Source organism: Prionailurus viverrinus, chromosome A1 (assembly GCF_022837055.1).
Source record: "Prionailurus viverrinus isolate Anna chromosome A1, UM_Priviv_1.0, whole genome shotgun sequence".
NCBI lineage: Eukaryota > Metazoa > Chordata > Mammalia > Carnivora > Felidae > Prionailurus > Prionailurus viverrinus.
Window position 1 is genome coordinate 203,396,168 of NC_062561.1, and position 19,441 is coordinate 203,415,608.

At 38.6% G+C, this 19,441-nt stretch overlaps 1 protein-coding gene across 1 annotated transcript in view; it reads left to right on the top strand.

Annotated features, from left to right (window-relative positions):
* EMB (embigin) overlaps positions 1-19,441 on the top strand; it is a 46,422-nt gene that overhangs the window by 6,337 nt on the left and 20,644 nt on the right. The window contains exons 2-5 of the mRNA XM_047865103.1: positions 6,000-6,089; positions 6,563-6,652; positions 7,131-7,220; positions 7,703-7,792. Of these exons, the coding sequence (XP_047721059.1) occupies positions 6,000-6,089; positions 6,563-6,652; positions 7,131-7,220; positions 7,703-7,792 (360 nt within the window). The remainder of the gene's footprint in view (positions 1-5,999; positions 6,090-6,562; positions 6,653-7,130; positions 7,221-7,702; positions 7,793-19,441) is intronic.

The following is a 19,441-nucleotide window of genomic DNA, read 5'->3' on the forward strand; positions in this document are numbered from 1 at the left end:
AGCTATAATAGATTTCCTGGTTTGTGTTTCAAAACTCTTTCCAGCCCTTAGTGCCTGTCTGTGAAAGGTCCTCAAAAGGCCCCTGGCAGGAGGGTGTGGCTGGCAAAAAAGGTGGCAAGAGATGTTCTTGCTTTAAAATATCTGCACCTAAAGTGTATAGAACAGGACCTGAGGGCCATAGGGCCATTTGAAGATTACTAAAAATAATCACATTGAAGAATCAGAAGTAAGGAGGTACCTGTTTTGAAATCAAGGTACTTGATTTGGGGCTTGATAATTCTCTATTGTGGGGGGCTGTCATTTTAGAATGCCCAGCAGCATCGCTGGCCTCTCCTATATCATGAGTTGTGTCTCCAAAAAAGATACGTTCAAGTCCTGGCTGTTGGTACCCATGAATGTGACCGCATTTGAGAGTAGGGTCTTTGTAGATGTAATCGAGTTAAAAGGAGGTCATAGGAGATTAAGATAGACCCTTAACCCAATGACTGTGGTCTTTGTGAAAGAAACGAGAGAGATTTGGATACAGAGATAGACACACACAGAAGAAAGATGGCCCTGTGAAGACAGAGCCAGAGATTGGGCTGATGCAGCTATCAGCCAACAAATGCCAAGGATTACCGGCAACCGCCAACAGCCAGGAAGAGGCAAGGATTCTTCTCTAAAGCCTGCAGAAGGGGCAAAACCCTGCAACTTGATTTCAGCCTTCTAGCCTCTAGAACTGTGAGAGGATAAACTTCTGTTGTGGTAATTTGCTACATTGTGGTAATTTGTGTGGCATTACTAGAAAACTACTGTAACCTATTACATACAAGTGGTACGGCCTCCATTTTGTGACCTCTGGAATGTCGGATGGCCTGTGGAGGCAAAGGTCAGCCCAAGCTGAGAACCACTGAACAGAATGTAAGTCTCATTAAAGAATAATCTAGTGGGTGACACATTCAACAAACCCACAGTCAAACCTTGGGGGTTTTATTTTTTAAGAGTTTTTTTAGGGGGCGCCTGGGTGGCGCAATCGGTTAAGCGACCGACTTCAGCCAGGTCACGATCTCGCGGTCTGTGAGTTCGAGCCCCGCGTCGGGCTCTGGGCTGATGGCTCAGAGCCTGGAGCCTGTTTCCGATTCTGTGTCTCCCTCTCTCTCTGCCCCTCCCCCATTCATGCTCTGTCTCTCTCTGTCCCAAAAATAAATAAACGTTGAAAAAAGAGGTTTTTTGGCCTAAGTTTCACTGTTAAAATATCTTAATGGCCATTTAGAGGTAGTTTGAAACAAGAGTTTTCACACTGCCCTTCAAAATATATTTTATTGTGAAAATCATATTTAAAAGAAATGAAAGGATCAATTTGTTTATATTTCAATGTGGCCACGTTTTAAAAACAGTTTTACAAGTCTCTGTAAAAGAGCACACTGTTCTTGCCATTAGGCTTTTTAATTGTTCTTCAGCTTTTTGTTTGTTTGTTTGTTTTTGCTGGTCTAAAAATGGCCTTTTTGTCCAATGGTTCTCATTCTATGTAGAAAAAATATGAGTTCCCTGTTTGTTTTTTTATCTGTCCCTGACTTAGAAAGTCTGACTTGTAAATGTCCCCATCAGGAATTTATTTTTTGTCAAACCTTCTTTTCTCTTTTGACAAACTCTCTCTGGATTATGTGTCTGGGATCAATATAGTCTTATTCTCCTCTTCTTTCTACTGTTCCTGTTACAGGGGATAGGAATACCATATTCCTTGAATCCAGAAGTAAAATTCTAAAAGCACTGTTTATTAGAAATATTGGTAATTCGATATTTTAATGCTATAGTTTAGTCATATCATGGCTTAAAAGGCTTTTGCAATTTGGCATGGGATCTCATGGTTATATATAGCATTGCTTCCATGAGGAAATATATTCTGAGTTCCAAACCTCTGTTGTATAAATAGTATATATTATCCATTCCTAGGTTATAGTCTTTTTGTAATTGGGCTGCACGTTTATAATGCTGTGTATCAGACAATGCTAAAATTAAGATTTATTAAAAACGTTAGTTATACATATTGATAGCAATCAACACATTATTTGGAGGAGAGAGAAAAAGAGAGAGAATGATATTTATCCTAATAATGGCTTTTACTTACACCTTTCTCTAAATGAAGTCCTTCCAAGATTGTAAAATATAATAAAGAGATGGGGGGGGGGGATTTAGAGAAAATGCTTATTCTTAAACAGAGGTATGGTTGAACTTATTTTCTGATACAGGTGAAAGCAAATCTTAAGACCCAATGCAGTGCTCTAGTGTTACTTACCCTCTTCTTTATCTTCCCAATTTACTTCAATTAAAATGGAGCTCCAGAATTAAATATGTGAAAATGTTACCTTAATATTTTAAGTAGAAATTAGAACATGTTTATTTCATTTAAAAATGTTAATAGTATAAATTATAAACCCATCTAGCAATGTCTATTTTAAAATATAATATGTGAAAGATATTTAAGTAGAGACCATTTTGCTATCTTACATGAACCTAACAATAGTTGAAAATTAGGATGTTATTCAGTTCTTTGATGCAACACCCTCATGTCCCATTGCCCCTGTAGAGGGAGAAAAATCTTTAATCCTTAGAAAAACTATTAGATGTGGGGTGCCTAGGTGGCTCGGTCGGTTGAGCATCTGACTTTGGCTCAGGTCATGATCTCGCGGTCCGTGAGTTCAAGCCCCGCGTCGGGCTCTGTGCTGACAGCTCAGAGCCTGGAGCCTGTTTCAGATTCTGTGTCTCCCTCTCTCTCTCTCTCTCTGCCCACCCCTACTTGTGCTCTGTTTCTGTCTTGCAAAAATGAATAAACATTAAAAAATTAAAAAAAAAGAAAAAACTGTTAGATGTTACTATTTCATGTGGCATTTTGGCCATTACCTATAAAAGAATGTCAAGTGGAAAATCTCCAGCAACGGTTAAGAAAGGGGTGAGCAGGATACATTGAGGAATGTATGCTATGATCTTGGTACCATCACTCAATATTATACAACTTTTCTGATCCCTCCTGTTTCCTCCATGAAATGAAACCCCAGGTAACAAGTCAGAGGCAGCACTTGGATTAGGATACAAAATTCCTGCCTCTCCATTTTGAATTTCTTTCTGCGACTCAGCCTAATCCTTTTGGAAAAGTATTCAAACCAATCTGCCTGACTCTCCTGCCAACTTCCTTTAAACATCAACCTCAGCTGAATCAGCCTCCTGCCAGTGTCCTCCTACTGAAAGCAGTAAGGTTTACATTCCCACTTTTTTGATTAAAAACAAAGGACTTCTCACTGTTACTATTCTCACTCCTTCCGGAGACTTGCCCTGCTTTTTCCACTCAAGAGGTTTGTGTACCTTGCCTCTTAAAGGGACTGTTCCCAAGGCAAAACATCACAAGAGTTACACATTTCCTTTTGCACTTGGGCTTGTTCAGTGGAACCTGGAGCCTGATCAAGATAAATGAATGCTTTAGAAGGGATATAAAGTTAGGATACAGGTGGCAGCTGGTTTACGGATGTCTGTATTTTTAATATATGGACTGGCCATATATTTATATTTTTATATAAATTTCTATCTATCTATCTATATATCTATATCTATATCTATCTATCTATCTATCTATCTATATATATATATATCTCTATATATATATTTCTATTTTTATATATGGACTGGCCGTGGAAAGTGGTCACAACAGTTAGCACATTCTGGAGCTACCCAAACTTCCCTGCTCTTGAAGCTTGGTTTTTCTTTTTCCTCCTATTCCTTCAGCTTCTGTCAGCTTGGATTTTGCCCATGCCACACCTAGACCTCTTTTCTCTTCTTGTTCGAATACTGGTGGGCTCTTCCATCCAGGTCCTGATATCGAGAAATGCAAAATGACCCCAGCCTCCAAGCCCGTCTCCTTGGCGTTATCTCCACCTCTGTTCCATCACCAGAGTCCCTCAGAGATGGAAACCTGGCTTCGTACTCTGCAGCTCATACGCCAATTTGGGAAATACACAAGCTAGTTATAGTCAATACAGCCAGTGGGTGGCATTCTGAAATTTTAATGACTCTCAATCACATTGTGGGCTTAATCGATATTAATATGACCCATGTCACCCTGGAGGGACCAAGTTTACTCAGCCTCATTGTCCTTACCAGCATCAAGCATGTATCAGGGGCTCTACATATTTACTTATTTAAGTGAAATAAGAATTAGAAATAAAACACTTTTTTCAGCTTATGTCACTTTCTTATTGCTGTTGGTGGTACGAATACTACTACTACTAATAAATGATATGGTCTAATAAATATCAGATATTAGACCATCTCATATCATTTATTAGTATTATTAGCGATATTATTTTCAAAGGATTATAGGCTTTTTTAGGGGTAAAGAATGCGGTGGGAACCCTCACAATTGTATTCAGCTCTGCAGCAGACTAGGCCAAGAAAAGAGAACTCCCAGGCAAGGAAGCAAAGATATCCAAGTTGATGTTTTGCAAGTTTCACAGAACAGATGATCTAGAACAGCTCATTCCTTCCCATCCGCACCCTCCTGGCTTCCTATCCACAAGTCAATCACATCCGCCTTCATCTTCCTGAGATATTTCCTCTTAAATACAACCTCTAAGTGAGCTATGCTCAAGAATGGAAAAAACAATACTTTTTTTTTATCAGGAGAAGAATGATGATAAGAGCCTTTTGGCCGTGTGTGTGTGTGTGTGTGTGTGTGTGTGTGTGTGTGTGTGAGGGAGGGAGAGAGAGAGAGAGAGAGAGAGAGAGAGAGAGAGAGAGAGAGACAGGGAAAGAGAGGAGGGGAGACACACACACAGAGAGAAAATGAGAGAGATGAGAGAGAGAGAGAATATAAATGAATGAATATTAGATGTGGGTGGAAGAAATGTTTTGTATTCCTGATAGCCCAGTGAGAAACTCAGGGCGTATTTTCTTTTATAATCATTGTCAGCATGGTATGATTTACATATTAATCTCATTAAAGGATTAAGGAGGAAGTGCATTCTACCTTCCAAAGCTGCGTTGAAGTGATCAAGCCTTTGGAATACAGCTTATTGGAGAGCTAGGTTCTGCTAGGTAGATTTTTTATTAGGCAGTATTGTAAAAGCTATGTATAAGCTGAACCAACAAAGGTGATCACTAATTTTGATAATATTTTTCAGGCACATGAGAAAAGAACTGGAAATCTAATCTTGCACTAGGAGTAAGTTTCTGAGCAGAGTATTAAGAAAGTGAAATAAAAAAAGGCTCAGGTTTAATTTAAATTGAATGAGATGTTGAAAGAATGCAGCCAAGACTACACTCATAAATAAGCTTTTTTCCCTTTTTTGACTTACTTGATAGAGTTGGGGTGGTTTTCATGGGAGGTAAGTTCAGGTGCCTTTAAGTCAAAGAAACTGTAACCAGAATACACTCTCCAGACGAGTGGACCAGGTGGAAATGGAAATTTTCTTCTTCAATAAAGGTTTTCAAAAGATGAAAGAAGTGACAGAGGAAAACCAAAAGTCACTTTGGTAGAGGGTGGCTGGGTCTGTCACTGGAAGACAAACAGAAACCTTCACTGTGTGTTCATTGTATCTTCTCTGTCCTCTTTTAATGCCCCTTTATTATGGTCTCTCTGTCTTTGTTTACTCATTTTCTTTCTGCCTCTTCATGTCTGTCTTTTCTACCACTCTTATCTAATTCCTCAATGTCTTCATTTATGTTTTATAAAGAAACTACAAGTGGTAGGATAAGACAATGAATTTTTTTAAAGCTACTTGGTGTAAATCAGTAGGTCTTTTTCAGTTAAAAAAAAGAATATAGAAAAAGTTGGAAATTTGGTCACATTTGATAGCTCCATATATTTCTGAATCTCTGGGAGCATATGAGACCTAGTTCATTGGAGCTTCCTGAAACATTTTTCATTCAATAGTATACAATATAACATTTTAGCTGTTACATACTAGCTTGTATGTATGATAATACATAGCTTGATAATACTATGTAACCACCTGTTCTTTTTCTTACAGTTTCACCTTTGACAAGTCTACCCATTGAAGAAGAAAGGATAACAAAGTATTCTAACCTTTCCTTGGAGAGTCATAACATACCACCCACAGGTAAATGTATCTCATTTCAAATAATACAGTGCCCCCCAAAGTTTTTGTGTTTGATTAAGTGACTGCATTTTGCTTCATGAACTGTTAATCCCTGCTCATAGTCTGATGGTAGAAACACACCAGTACCTCATCCAATTAGAAGGGAGCATGTAGGAGTCTAAGGCAAAGAGGGCAATGTGCTTGGTGTGCAGGGAGGGGGCAGCTGGTCAGATGTGGGAAGGTTAAGGAAGCCTCTCTAGAAGAGGGACGCCAGAGAAGAAGGGAAGGTTCATTTTGATTGGCAGATGCTCGTACGTTTTCATCAATTCTTGCTGGTACGTCCATTCAAGTGTCTCTGCATTGAGGAGGTCCTGGGAGGCCTTTAGGCAGGGAAATGAAAGATGCTGTCAAATGAGTCAATGACAGTGCTGTGGAAAAATAAGTATTGTTTCATCTTGATAATACTATGTAACCACCTGTTGTTTTTCTTACAGTTTCACCTTTGACAAGTCTACCCATTGAAGAAGAAAGGATAACAAAGTATTCTAACCTTTCCTTGGAGAGTCATAACGTACCAGCCACAGGTAAATGTATCTCATTTTAAATAATACAGTGCCCCCCAAAGTTTTTGTTTTTGATTAAGTGACTGCATTTTGCTTCATGAGGTATTAATCCCTGCTCATGGTCTGATGGGAGAAACATACCAGTACCTCATCCAATTAGAAGGGAGCATGTAGGAGTCTAAGGCAAAGAGGGCAGTGTGCTTGGTGTGCAGGGAGGGGGCAGCTGGTCAGACGTGGGAAGGTTAAGGAAGCCTCTCTAGAAGAGGGACGCCAGAGAAGAAGGGAAGGTTCATTTTGATTGGCAGATGCTTGTACGTTTTCATCAATTCTTGCTGGTACGTCCATTCAAGTGTCTCTGCATTGAGGAGGTCCTGGGAGGCCTTTAGGCAGGGAAATGAAAGATGCTACTAAATGAGTCAATGACAGTCCTGTGGAAAAATAAGTAAAGTATTGCTTCATCTTGGTAATAATATGTAGTCACCTGATCTTTTTCTTACAGCTTCACCTTTGACAAGTCTACCCATCCAAGAAGAAATGTTGACAAAGTATTCTAACCTTTCCTTGGAGAGTCATAACATATCATTGACTGGTAAATGTACCACATTTCAAATAATACAGTGCCCCCCCCCCCAAGTTTTTGTGTTTGATTAAGTGACTGCATTTTGCTTCATGAACTGTTAATCCCTGCTCATGGTCTAATGGGAGAAACACACCAGTACCTCATCCAATTAGAAGGGAGCATGTAGGAGTCTAAGGCAAAGAGGGCAGTGTGCTTGGTGTGCAGGGAGGGGGCAGCTGGTCAGACGTGGGAAGGTTAAGGAAGCCTCTCTAGAAGAGGGACGCCAGAGAAGAAGGGAAGGTTCATTTTGATTGGCAGATGCTCGTACGTTTTCATCAATTCTTGCTGGTACGTCCATTCAAGTGTCTCTGCATTGAGGAGGTCCTGGGAGGCCTTTAGGCAGGGAAATGAAAGATGCTCCTAAATGAGTCAATGACAGTCCTGTGGAAAAATAAGTAAAATATTGTTTCATCTTGATAATAATATGTAGTCACCTGATCTTTTTCTTACAGCTTCACCTTTGACAAGTCTACCCATCCGAGGTGAAATGATGACAAAGTATTCTAACCTTTCCTTGGAGAGTCATAACATATCACTGACCGGTAAATGTACCACATTTCAAATAATACAGTGCCCCCCCCCCCAAAGTTTTTGTGTTTGATTAAGTGACTGCATTTTGCTTCATGAACTGTTAATCCCTGCTCATAGTCTGATGGTAGAAACACACCAGTACCTCATCCAATTAGAAGGGAGCATGTAGGAGTCTAAGGCAAAGAGGGCAGTGTGCTTGGTGTGCAGGGAGGGGGCAGCTGGTCAGACGTGGGAAGGTTAAGGAAGCCTCTCTAGAAGAGGGACGCCAGAGAAGAAGGGAAGGTTCATTTTGATTGGCAGATGCTTGTACGTTTTCATCAATTCTTGCTGGTACGTCCATTCAAATCTCTCTGCATTGAGGAGGTCCTGGGAGGCCTTTAGGCAGGGAAATGAAAGATGCTCCTAAATGAGTCAATGACAGTCCTGTGGAAAAATAAGTAAAGTATTCTGTGCTGAAACTCAGCTCTGCTTTCGTTTTCACAGTTTTGGATTCCAGTATTTCAAAAGTAATCTCAGATTTTTTTAAATGAGTAAGAGTAGTTGTCTGTTTTAGTAACAATGTTAAAAGTATAACTAGAATTTAAAATATTGTAAACCCATTTATTGGGTCAATAGCATGTTTTATCCAATACCTGTCTAGTCTTTAACTGTCCTTTTGTCTTAAGAACTATTTCTCTTTTTCTCATACAAACAGTATGCTTCCCACATCCCTCCTCTGATACTGACCTTTTTGCAGTATGTTTGCACTGACCTTTTTTTGGAGACCATTTCTTATGACTTTGTACGACTGTTTGTTCTCAGTCTCTATTCCAGTATTTGGAATTATCCTTCATTGTAAAACGTAATTGTGTCTTGTGTTGTTACCTAATTTTTTACTTTTTGCATGTTCTACTTGTTGATTTTCTTCGTCAGATGAAATGTTTCTTCAAGACAGACCCATATGAGAACCTAAGCTTGCAAATCCTTTGACAAGCCAGGTGATGTTGGCAACATCATGCCCCTCACTTACCCAGTAAGGACCCTGAGAAAAAAAGGGTCGGTGTCCGGGAAGAGAGAAAAAAGTGGACTTTTCAGTTGGTATTGGGCTGGTTATTTACTTACTTAACCCGTTTGGAGGGTTTAACTCCTAACTACTCTTTTATTCTAATTCTTCTATTAAAACCAGTATTCCTGCCATTCGGAAGAGACCTAGCACTCACAGTGGTCTATTAGTTATCATCTGCCTTGGCTTGATCAAGCTTTAGTCAGGCTTTTTCTTCCTCCCAGGCCCCTGAACTTTGGTTTGCCCCAAGTCTGAGCAAGCATGAGGCCTGAGCACAGCCTGATCATGCTGCCTCCATCTACCAGTTTGTTCTGTTTCCCCTCAAAAGTGCCCACTGACCTGTCCCCCACTCCTCCCCCCACCCCCCCCTGCCCCACACCCCTGCTTCCTATAAAAGGAAAGTGTTTTCTGTTTGGTTCTGAGATACTTGCAGACAGATCCAAAGTCTGGAGCATCTTCCTTACCGCAATAGACTCTTTGAATAAAATCTCTCCTTAGGTAAATCTGGATTCATTTTTATTCGACAAAAGAAAAGATTTGACGTTGATTTTGAAACAGTGGACTTTTGAGCTGGTTGCGTCTTCATGTAGGGTTGTTCTCATGGTTCCTGCCCATCGAAATGCTTGGTGTTAGGGACCGCCTTTACTGAAATACAGAAGTTAAGTCTGAGGATGTGTTCAGGCTCATTAGGAACCATGGGCTTTCTTCTTATTGCTGTCACTAGGATTTTTAATCCACTTTATGAGTGGAATGTTTTCATACTGTGATATTATCGTGTACTTGAACTGCACTTACATTTCTAGGTTGTCCTTATTATTTTCTCTTTCCCTCAGGCCCTTTTAGAAATGGATCTCTCTGTTAGGAGATAAAATGTTTCGTGTAGAGAGATTCAAATATAATACATTAGTTGCACATTTTGGACCATCGTGTCGACACTGGCCCAGCTCCTAGCATGCTTACTTACCAAAGATGCTATAGACTAGGGAAACACAGGATCCTGTGCCTGGAAGAATGGAAAACATGACCTTTGATTCATGGATGCCTGACCATTTACTTATTTTATGTTTTTAAAATGTTGCTAATTATTTACTTAACAGACACATGGGATTGATTGACTACAGACAATGTATATATTTCTAAATATAATGTAGTTCAGTCCTCATAACAACTCTGTGCAGTGGGTACTATTACTATCTGCAATTTGCAGATGAGGAAAAGGAGGCACAACGAAATCAAGTGAATTGACTGAGGTCCCAGATGAGAAGTTGAAGCGTGGTTTTGAATCCAGGAAGTGTGCTGCCAGGGGCCATGCTATTAATCAGTATATATGCTGTCTTTCTTAATGCCCAATTATCCATTTCCCTCAACAGTATTATTAAAACAGTTATACCTATTTTAAGGAAACTTACATTATTTTTGAAAATATATAAAGTTTCAAAAACAATGAAAACAAATATTTTAATTACCTTATTCTTAAATACATTTGTTATAGAAATTACATTTGTGGAGATAATGAGTATATTTGTGAAAGTATAACTGATTAAGAATAAGAGGTTTTCTTTTTTTCCCCTTTTTTTCCCCTTTTCTGATATCATTGGGCTTTTAAAACTGCTCTTTTGATAATGGACTTTTTTTTTTTTTTTTACATCGCTGATTTTTCCATTGTCAGTGTTTGAAATTCATTGTTTGTGTTACAGCAGTTAGAGTGTTTTCTTTATTGTTACTTTATTCTTTTTTCTTTCCCTCTGTATATTATAGTGTTTGGTATCTCAGTCAATGTGTTATAGTTTAACTAAAGAGGTTAAAATCAAAACATCAGCGGGCAGTTTTCTTGACCACCCTGGTAATGTTGGGGTAGGCTCTCCCTGATGACAAATTTTATTTGCCATGTTGAAATGTTAGCAGCTGGCCTGGCAAGGTCCTGGTGAAACGGGGAGTCAGACAAAGCAGTCACTAATGGAATAGATATTTAAATTAAGGTATGGAGTGAAATTTGAGAAGAGTCGTTAAGGTCGGGGAAAGGAGGAAGGTAGGCGTGTTGCCTAGAGCTAGAGGCAAGAAGTCAGGGTTAGGACCTCTCAGACTCTAACCTGGTCCATGAGATTGAGAAAAAGGATTCAGGAAGAGAGAAAAAGAGATGGACTTTTTAGTCGAAAAGGAAAAAGAATAATGAGTCCCTTATATTTGGCTGCTCAGACCCCTTGTGGCAGAGAAGACCTTAGAATGATTCCCAGGAGGTTCAAATGGGTGTGATGTTTCTCAGGGCCGGACTCTCAGTCATCACACCTTCTGCAGACGCTGCTGATGTACAGAGAAAAACGAAGTGAATATTAGCATTCAGAGTGACAGAAAGATATGGAAGAGGGAGCCACCGTAGTGATATAAGTGGCAGTAGCTGCACGCATTCACCATGGTTTCTCATTAGCAGAAATACTCACCTTTTAAACGGGATCATTCTTTGCTGTAGGGGCAGTGGGCCAACCGGGGGGCACTGGAGGATGTTTGGTAGCATCCCTGGCCTCTACCTACTAGATTTGTGTAGCACTCACCAAGTCGTGGCAACCGAAAAGGTCTCCACACGGTGCCACCCACATGTCCCCTGGGGAGGCAAAATCTGCCCAGTTGAGAACCACTGCTCTGGTTCTCAGAGAACAGCTGTGTAACTGTGCCCCATCCCGCCAACATGAGAAGACAAATGATTTAATAATCACGTGCTTGTTAACATTGGGTGAAGAATCTAATGAAAAAGTTAGATGATGCTGGTAAGGAGCAGGGACGGGACATCCTAGCATAAGTGGGACAGGGAACCTGATAGGATATAGTCCCATCTCTTCTCTTGTCTGCTGCTTACATTCAAATCTTCCCAGTCTTTCAGAATTAAGTCAAAAGCTACATCTTCAATAAAGCACATATAGAGAAGTAGTTTCTGTTACTCTGATATGTATTTAGCATTTTAGGTTTTTTTTTTTTTATGTTTATTTATTTTTGACAGAAAGAGACAGAGTGTGAGCGGGAGAGGGGCAGAGAAAGAGGAAGACACAGAATCAGAAGCAGGCTCCTGATAGCACAGAGCCTGACGTGGGACTCACACTCATGAAACGAGAGATCGTGACCTGAGCTGAAGTCGAATGCTTAACTGACTAAGCCACCCAGGCACCCTTGTATTTAGCACTTTAAATTAATTTTTAATTACATAAGTAAAAGTGAGTTGATTTTCAAAAATATTGAAATGTTTTGGGGCACCTGGGTGGCTCAGTTGGTTGAGTGTCCGACTTTGGCTTAGGTCATGATCTCCCGGTTTGTGGGTTCAGGCCCTGCGTCAGGCTCTGTGTTGACAGCTCAGAGCCTGGAGCCTGGTTTGGCTTCTGTGCCTCCTTCAGTTCCTGCCCCTCCCATACTCATGCTCTGTCTCTCTCTGCCTCTCAATAATAAATAAACATTAAAAAAAATATATTGTAACCTTTTATTTCCAGCAATATAGTAAATTAGGGAATCTGAAAATCCTCCTACCATATCTAGAAAATTTAAAATATCTCAAACATTCTTTTAAGTATTTAGTTAAGTACACAAAAAGTAAAAACAATATCTGCCAGCCAAAACTGATGACCAGGCACCAAGGTTGTGAACTGATGTGTTGCTTTTCTTTGTGTTTGTCAACAAGGTATTTGAGTTCCAAGAGCCACAGATCTGAGAATAAGGCCTTGAATCTAAGCAAGGAGGGGAACTCGAACTGAAAATCCCCAGAAAGCCGATCCTTCCAGAAAGGTGGAACTGAAAACCGCCAGAAGGCTATAAATACAGTGAAAAGAGGTTTGGCCTAGGAAGTGAGAAGGGGTGGGGAACAGTGGGTTAGCACCAGGCCATGATTTTAGCCTTGGTTTAGCCTTGTTCTGCATCAAAAACAAAGACCCTGAGTACTCAAAGTCAAGGGCCTGCCCTCAATGAGATTTAGAGTGCACATTTACATTACTTGGATTATACAGGAGCCTGCAAGCTGAAAAATAACACAAACATGACCCTGGCAGGTATTAATTCTGCAGAGAAGCAAATGAAAAAACTTTATGGAAGGACACATCACCTGCTCTGGCTGTGGAATCTCTACTGAGGACTTACAAGTCAGAAATACAAAATACAGTGGAGTAGTCCCCAAGACTGAGAGTCAACTGAGGAACAGCAGGATTAGATTGTCTAGAATTTTTATATCATAGAAATAGTAGGTAGAGGTATAGAAGAAGAAATATTAAAACATGAGAAAATATTACGCTATCAAAAAAAAAAAAAGACAAAGCATGTTTGAAAAATAACCAAATAGAATTTCTGGTGTTGAAAACAACTTGTCAGAGGAAGTCAAAGCCCTTTTGCACAACTCCTGCTTCTGTCTCAAGTCTCTCCTCTCCAGGAGTAACCTCTGTTCAGTGTGTGTGTGTGTGTGTGTGTGTGTGTGTGTGTGTGTGTGTGTTTGTATTCATAGAAACTATAGAGTACTGTGTGCATTGTTTTGTATTCTTTAAAATTAGTGTTTTAAACCCAAATGTATTGTTCTGCATATTGCTTTCTGTTATCATTCAGTATTAATTCTTGGAGATCTAGCCATATTACATGGGCATAGCTTGTTTCTTTTACTTGTGCACACAGTATAAATATACCAGCCTTCTTATACATTTTCCTCTCAATGTACCCCAGTTTGTTGAACTTTTATTCTATTGTAAACCGTTCAATAATGAACACTTCTTTCTACATCTCTCTCTCTGGGCATGACTTCATGTGCTCCTCTAGGGATAATACCACATAGTAGAATTGCTGAATCAGAAATTATGTGCATTTTAATTTTAATACAGACTTGCAATTTGCCCTCTAAAGTGACAGTTTACCTCTCCCTTAGTCCCATATTTGACTATAATTCTCCCTCGATCCTAACCAGCACTTGATATTATTAAACTCTTTGGTTTTTGGCAGCATGAGCGCTAAAAGCTGTATCACTTTTGTTTTAATTTGCATTTTGGAGTTGGACATACTTATATATATGTATATGTGTATTCGTTAACATCCTGTATCCATTTATCTATTGGGCTTATATATTTTTAAATTGATGTCTGGAAGACCGCTATAAATTTTAAGTACTGATTTGTACTTTTTACTGAAATTACAAATACTGTCTCCCAGTTGTCTTTAAACATTTGCATGGTGTTTTTTATTGTGAGGAAGTTTCACTGTTTTTGTTTTCTCCTGTCATTTTTATAGAAGTATTTTCATAGGAGTTTTTCACCTTTCAGTTTTCAATCCATTTGAAATGTACTTTTATTTACTGTGTGTGATAGGGCACTAACTTTATTAAATTATTTTTATGTAGATAGCCATTGTCTCAACCCTCAGTATTGAATAGTTCTCCTTCTTCCTTTAGCTTTGAAACATCACCCTAATCATATTCCAAATTCCCATGTGCTATTCTGTTCCTTTATTGTTTCAATATGTTTTGGACATTTTATAGAGTTGGGCACAGTAAGAAATGAATTTACCTTATAACCTGATTCACCACCCATGCACACGCAGCACACACACATGCACACACACACTAAACAAAATGTTCATTAAGCTATGCCCACACCTAATAGTTGTGTTACACTGATAATTTCTCTTCTCTTCTAATTCATTAAAAAACAAATCTCGTGGTAACTGTTATCTTGACTTCTTGACCACTAATAGTTTCCAAGTTGCAATCCAGAAATTTTATTCCATTAATTTCTTGGTGTTTTCTAGCATCATGAATACATTAATATTAATTTTGTGAAACATTATGATACATCTTTATATCTTTGTTCTTTTCTTTTTAATAGGTTTTCCAATGTCCTGCATTTTTACTCTTTCATGTAGATTTTTTTGGAATCAAATTCCACAACAAATACTGCTTGGTTTTTGACTGATTTTTCACTGAATCTGTAGAATAATTTGGAGGGGAATGAATGATTTTCTGATATTATATTATCACCTGTGATTTAAATCTCATTTGACATAGAATATCTATTACAATTAATTCTTTTCCTTTTTAAAATATATTAAAGAAATATACCCTATGACCCACCAATTGCACTACTACATATTTATCCAAGGGATACAGGTGTGCTGTTTCGAAGGGACACATGCACCCCCCCCCATGTTTATAGCAGCACTATCGACAATAGCCAAACTATGGAAAGAGCCCAAATGTCCATTGGATGGATGAATGGATAAAGAAGATGTGGTATATATACACAATGGATTATTACTTGGCAATCAAAAACAATGAAATCTTGCCATTTGCAACTATGTGGATGGAACTGGAGGGTATTATGCTAAGTGAAATTAGTCAGAGAAAGACAAAAATCATATGACTTCACTCATACGAGGACTTTAAGAGACAAAACAGATGAACATAAGGGAAGGGAAACAAAAATAATATAAAAGCAGGGAGTGGGACAAAACATAAGAGACTCATAAATATGGAAAACAAACAGGGTTATTGTAGGGGGTGTGGGAGGGGGGATGGGCTAAATGGGTAAGGGGCACTAAGGAATCTACTGCTGAAATCCTTGTTGCACTATATGCTGACTAATTTGGATGCAAATTTAAAAAAAAAGAAAAAGAAAAATAAGAAAATAAAAATTGTATGTATTTAGGGTGTGCGGAATACTGATTTGTTATACATATATAGTGCAATGTTGCTATAGTCAATGAATTAACATAGCATCTCACAAAGTTGGTTTTTTTGCATGATGGGCACACCTGAAATTTACTGTCTTAGCATATTTGCAGTGTTCAGTACGGTGTTACTAAGTGTAGTCTTTATGCTGTACATTAGCTCTCTAGTCTTACCCTGCAGAATTGCAGCTTTGTACCTTTTGACCAGCATCTCCTCATTTCCCCCACTCCTCCAATCCCTGGTAACCATCCTTCTACTCTCTCTGCTTCTACAAGTTCAACTTTTTTCTTTCTATTTTTAGGTTCCACATAAAAGTGAAACTATACAGTATTTGTCTCTTCCTGTCTGGCTTATTTCACTTAGCATAATGTCCTCCAGGTTCATCCCTGTTATCGTCAAAGGCAGAGTTTCCTTCTTTCTCACAGCTGAATAATGTTCCATCCTTTTTATCCATCCTTCTTTCTGTGGGCACTTGGGTTGTTTCCACGTCTTAGCTCTCGTGAACAATGCTGCAGTGAGCATGGCAGTGCTGATATCTCTTTGAAATCCTGATTTCATTTCCTTTAGGTATTTACCCAGAAATGGGATTGCTGGATCATATGGCAGTTCTGTTTTTAATTTTTTGAGGAATCTCCATACTGTTTTCCATACTGGCTAAACCAATTTACATTCCCACTCACAGTGTACAGGAGTTCCCTTTTCTTAAGTATCTGTTGGCCGTTTGTATCTCTTCTTTCGAGAAATGTTTATTCAGCTCCTTTGCCTGTTTTTATTTTATTTTATTTTATTTCATTTCATTTCATTTCATTTATTTATTTATTTATTTATTTATTTATTTATTTATTTATTTATTTATTTATTTATTTATTTTAGAGAGAGAGATTGAGAGTGAGCAGTGGAGAGGGGCAGGGGGGAGAGAGAGTCTTGAGCAGGCTCCACACTCAGTGTGGAACCCAACACGGGGCTCTATCTCATGACCTTGAGATCATTACCTAAGCCTAAATAAATCAAGAGTCAGATGCTTAACCAACTGAGCCACCTGCGTAGCCCTACTATACAGAAACCTATTAGTTTGCTATAGTTCCACATGTTTATATTTGTTTTTGTTGCTCATATCCATGAAATCATTGCCCACACTAATGTCAAAAAGCTTGTCCCCCAGGCCTTCTATTTCTCCAGGTTTATGATTCAGATGGAAACCAAAGTCTAGAATATGCCAAAGACCTAAGGAGGGCAGACAGCAAGAAACCCTGAAATCATCTGGTTAAGATATTGTTGCTAGTACTGTACTCTTGATATCAATGCTCAGAGTAAAGGCACCTAGTAGATTTTTAGTACAATTGTGAATGAATGGATGAATGAAAGGCACGTAGTAGGTGTTCAGTAAATAAGTTTTGAATGAATGACTATATGAACACATACCCTATCATTGCTAGACGTTTGCCATTGCTGTGTGATTAATTTCTCAATTCTGTGTAGGGCCTTTAGTCATTCTCTCTAATTTTAAAGTCCTGGATGGGAGAATATGATTTGTCAAGTGGCCATGCCCTTACCCTCAGAGAGGTAGAAGAAATATCTGGTTTTTTGGCTTACATAGTGACTGAGGGGGCTTTGCCTCTCATTAAAACTTACACGTATGGGAATGGTATTCAGATTCTGGTTATCAAAAATATGATAATCTACTACTACAGTGTTGGATTAATTTTGTGTTAGTTATCTGGAAATAATAGTAACCTGTTTTATTACTAAAACAGTTTAACTATTGTATTTTCTCTCTAACTGATATGAACAGTTATTACAGTACCTCCTATTCCTTATGTTGTATAAAAAGGTATTTAGTTGATGGATTATTACTCAATGCTATACCCTCAAATTAAAGGCTACATTGTTGAAAACAAGAAGAAATGTGCCTTTCTAAAATTCAAATGGAACCATGTCCCTTTTAAATGGTTATTTGAAATGATTTCAAGTCCGTTTAGAAAGTAGAGAAATAACCATTATACCTGGTACTAAGTGACCAGCAGGAACTTCGTTTAATTAAGTTTAACTAACATCTTTTCTTGGCTAATTTTATAACATTTTCCATCATATTGCTGAATCTTTGAATTATGGTTGGTAAACCCGGCTTCATTTGTGTAGAAGCCATCTACATTTTCTAGTATTTCCCTGACTTTTGATGCTGCCTGCATAAAATTCCAAAAATTTTGAGACTAAGCTGTGCTTATATAACACCAGTCACATAGTTCCTAGAGCTTGAGGGATTCCAAAGGGAAGACTTGGAGACTTTGTGTGTGTGTGTGTGTGTGTGTGTGTGTGTGTGTGTGTGTGTGTGTATACAGACACACGTATACATACACATACATACTTTTCTTACACACATTAAAAAAAATTTTTTTAACATTTATTTATTTTTTGAGAGGCCGAGAGAGACAGAGCATGAGCAGGGGAGGGGCAGAGGGAGAGGGAGGCACAGAATCTGAAGCAGGCTCCAGGCTCTGAGCTGTCAGCACAAAGCCCGACATGGGGCTCAAACCCACAAGCTGTGAGATTATGACCTGAGCCAAAGTCACATACCCAACCGACTAAGCCACCCAGGTGCCCCTTATTATATACTTTTTAAATATACATTTTATACTCAGGTTAGGCTTATACCCATTTAGGTTTCTTGTGCATGTTGGTGAGTTTCTGTTCTAAGGTTATGGAACTCAGGAGCCACATGTATTTTACTATTTATTTATTTATTTAATTTTATTTTTTAATTTACATCCAAGTTAGCATATAGTGCAATAATGTTTTCAGGAGTAGATTCCAGTGATTCATCCCCAATCTATAACACCCAATGCTCATCCCAAGTGTCTTCCTTAATGCCCCTTACCATTTAGCCCATCCCCCCACCCACAGCCCCTCCAGCAACCCTCAGTTTGTCCTCTGTATTTAAGATTCTCTTATATTTTGTCCCCCTCCCTGTTTTTATATTATTTTTGCTTTCCTTCCTTTATGTTCATCTGTTTTGTATCTTAAATTCCACATATGAATGAAGTCATATGATATTTGTCTTTCTCTGACTAATTTCACTTACCATAATATCCTCTAGTTCCATCCACGTAGTTACAAATGGCAAGATTTCATTCTTTTTGATTGCCAAGTAATACTCCATTGTGTGTGTGTGTGTGTGTGTATATATATATGCCACATCTTCTTTATCCTTTCATCCATCGATGGACATTTGGGGTCTGTCCATACTTTGGCTATTGTTGATAGTGCTGCTATAAACATGGGGTGCATGTGTCCCTTCGAAACAGCACACCTGTATCCCTTGGATAAATGCCTAGTAGTGTAGTTGCTGGGTCATAGGGTAGTTCTGTTTTTAACTTTTGAGGAACCTCCATACTGTTTTCCAGAGTGGCTGCACCAGCTTGCTTTCCCACCAGCAGTGCAAAAGAGATCCTCTTCCTCCGCATCCTTGCCGACATCTGTAGTTGCCAGAGTTGCTAATGTTAGCCACTCTGACTAGTGTGAGGTAGTATCTTACTGACAAACCATGTGTATTTTAGACTCTATCACATCAGTATTGTGCTGATCAGATGGCATCTAAATAACAGATGCAGAGAAAAAAAAATGATCATGATTCTTTACTTCAATATGAAATTTAATTTGGGAGGAGCTGAAAATTACAAGAAGCAAGGAGCAATTTTCTTGTGTTATTGTACAAATTTTGAATATGAAGTTTAAGATACCATATTTTATTCTTATTCAGAGGAATTGTTTCATAAAGTCAGTTAAACTCCGTACAGTAAGAAGCATCGTATAAATGGAGCTACAAAATGTTAAAAATAGGAATCCGTTTTGTGTACAGATGTTGGCCTCATGTTAGAGTGGCCTTCTGACAATTTCTGTCAGGATTCTAAATGTTCCATCTATATTTTAGGATGTAACATGGGA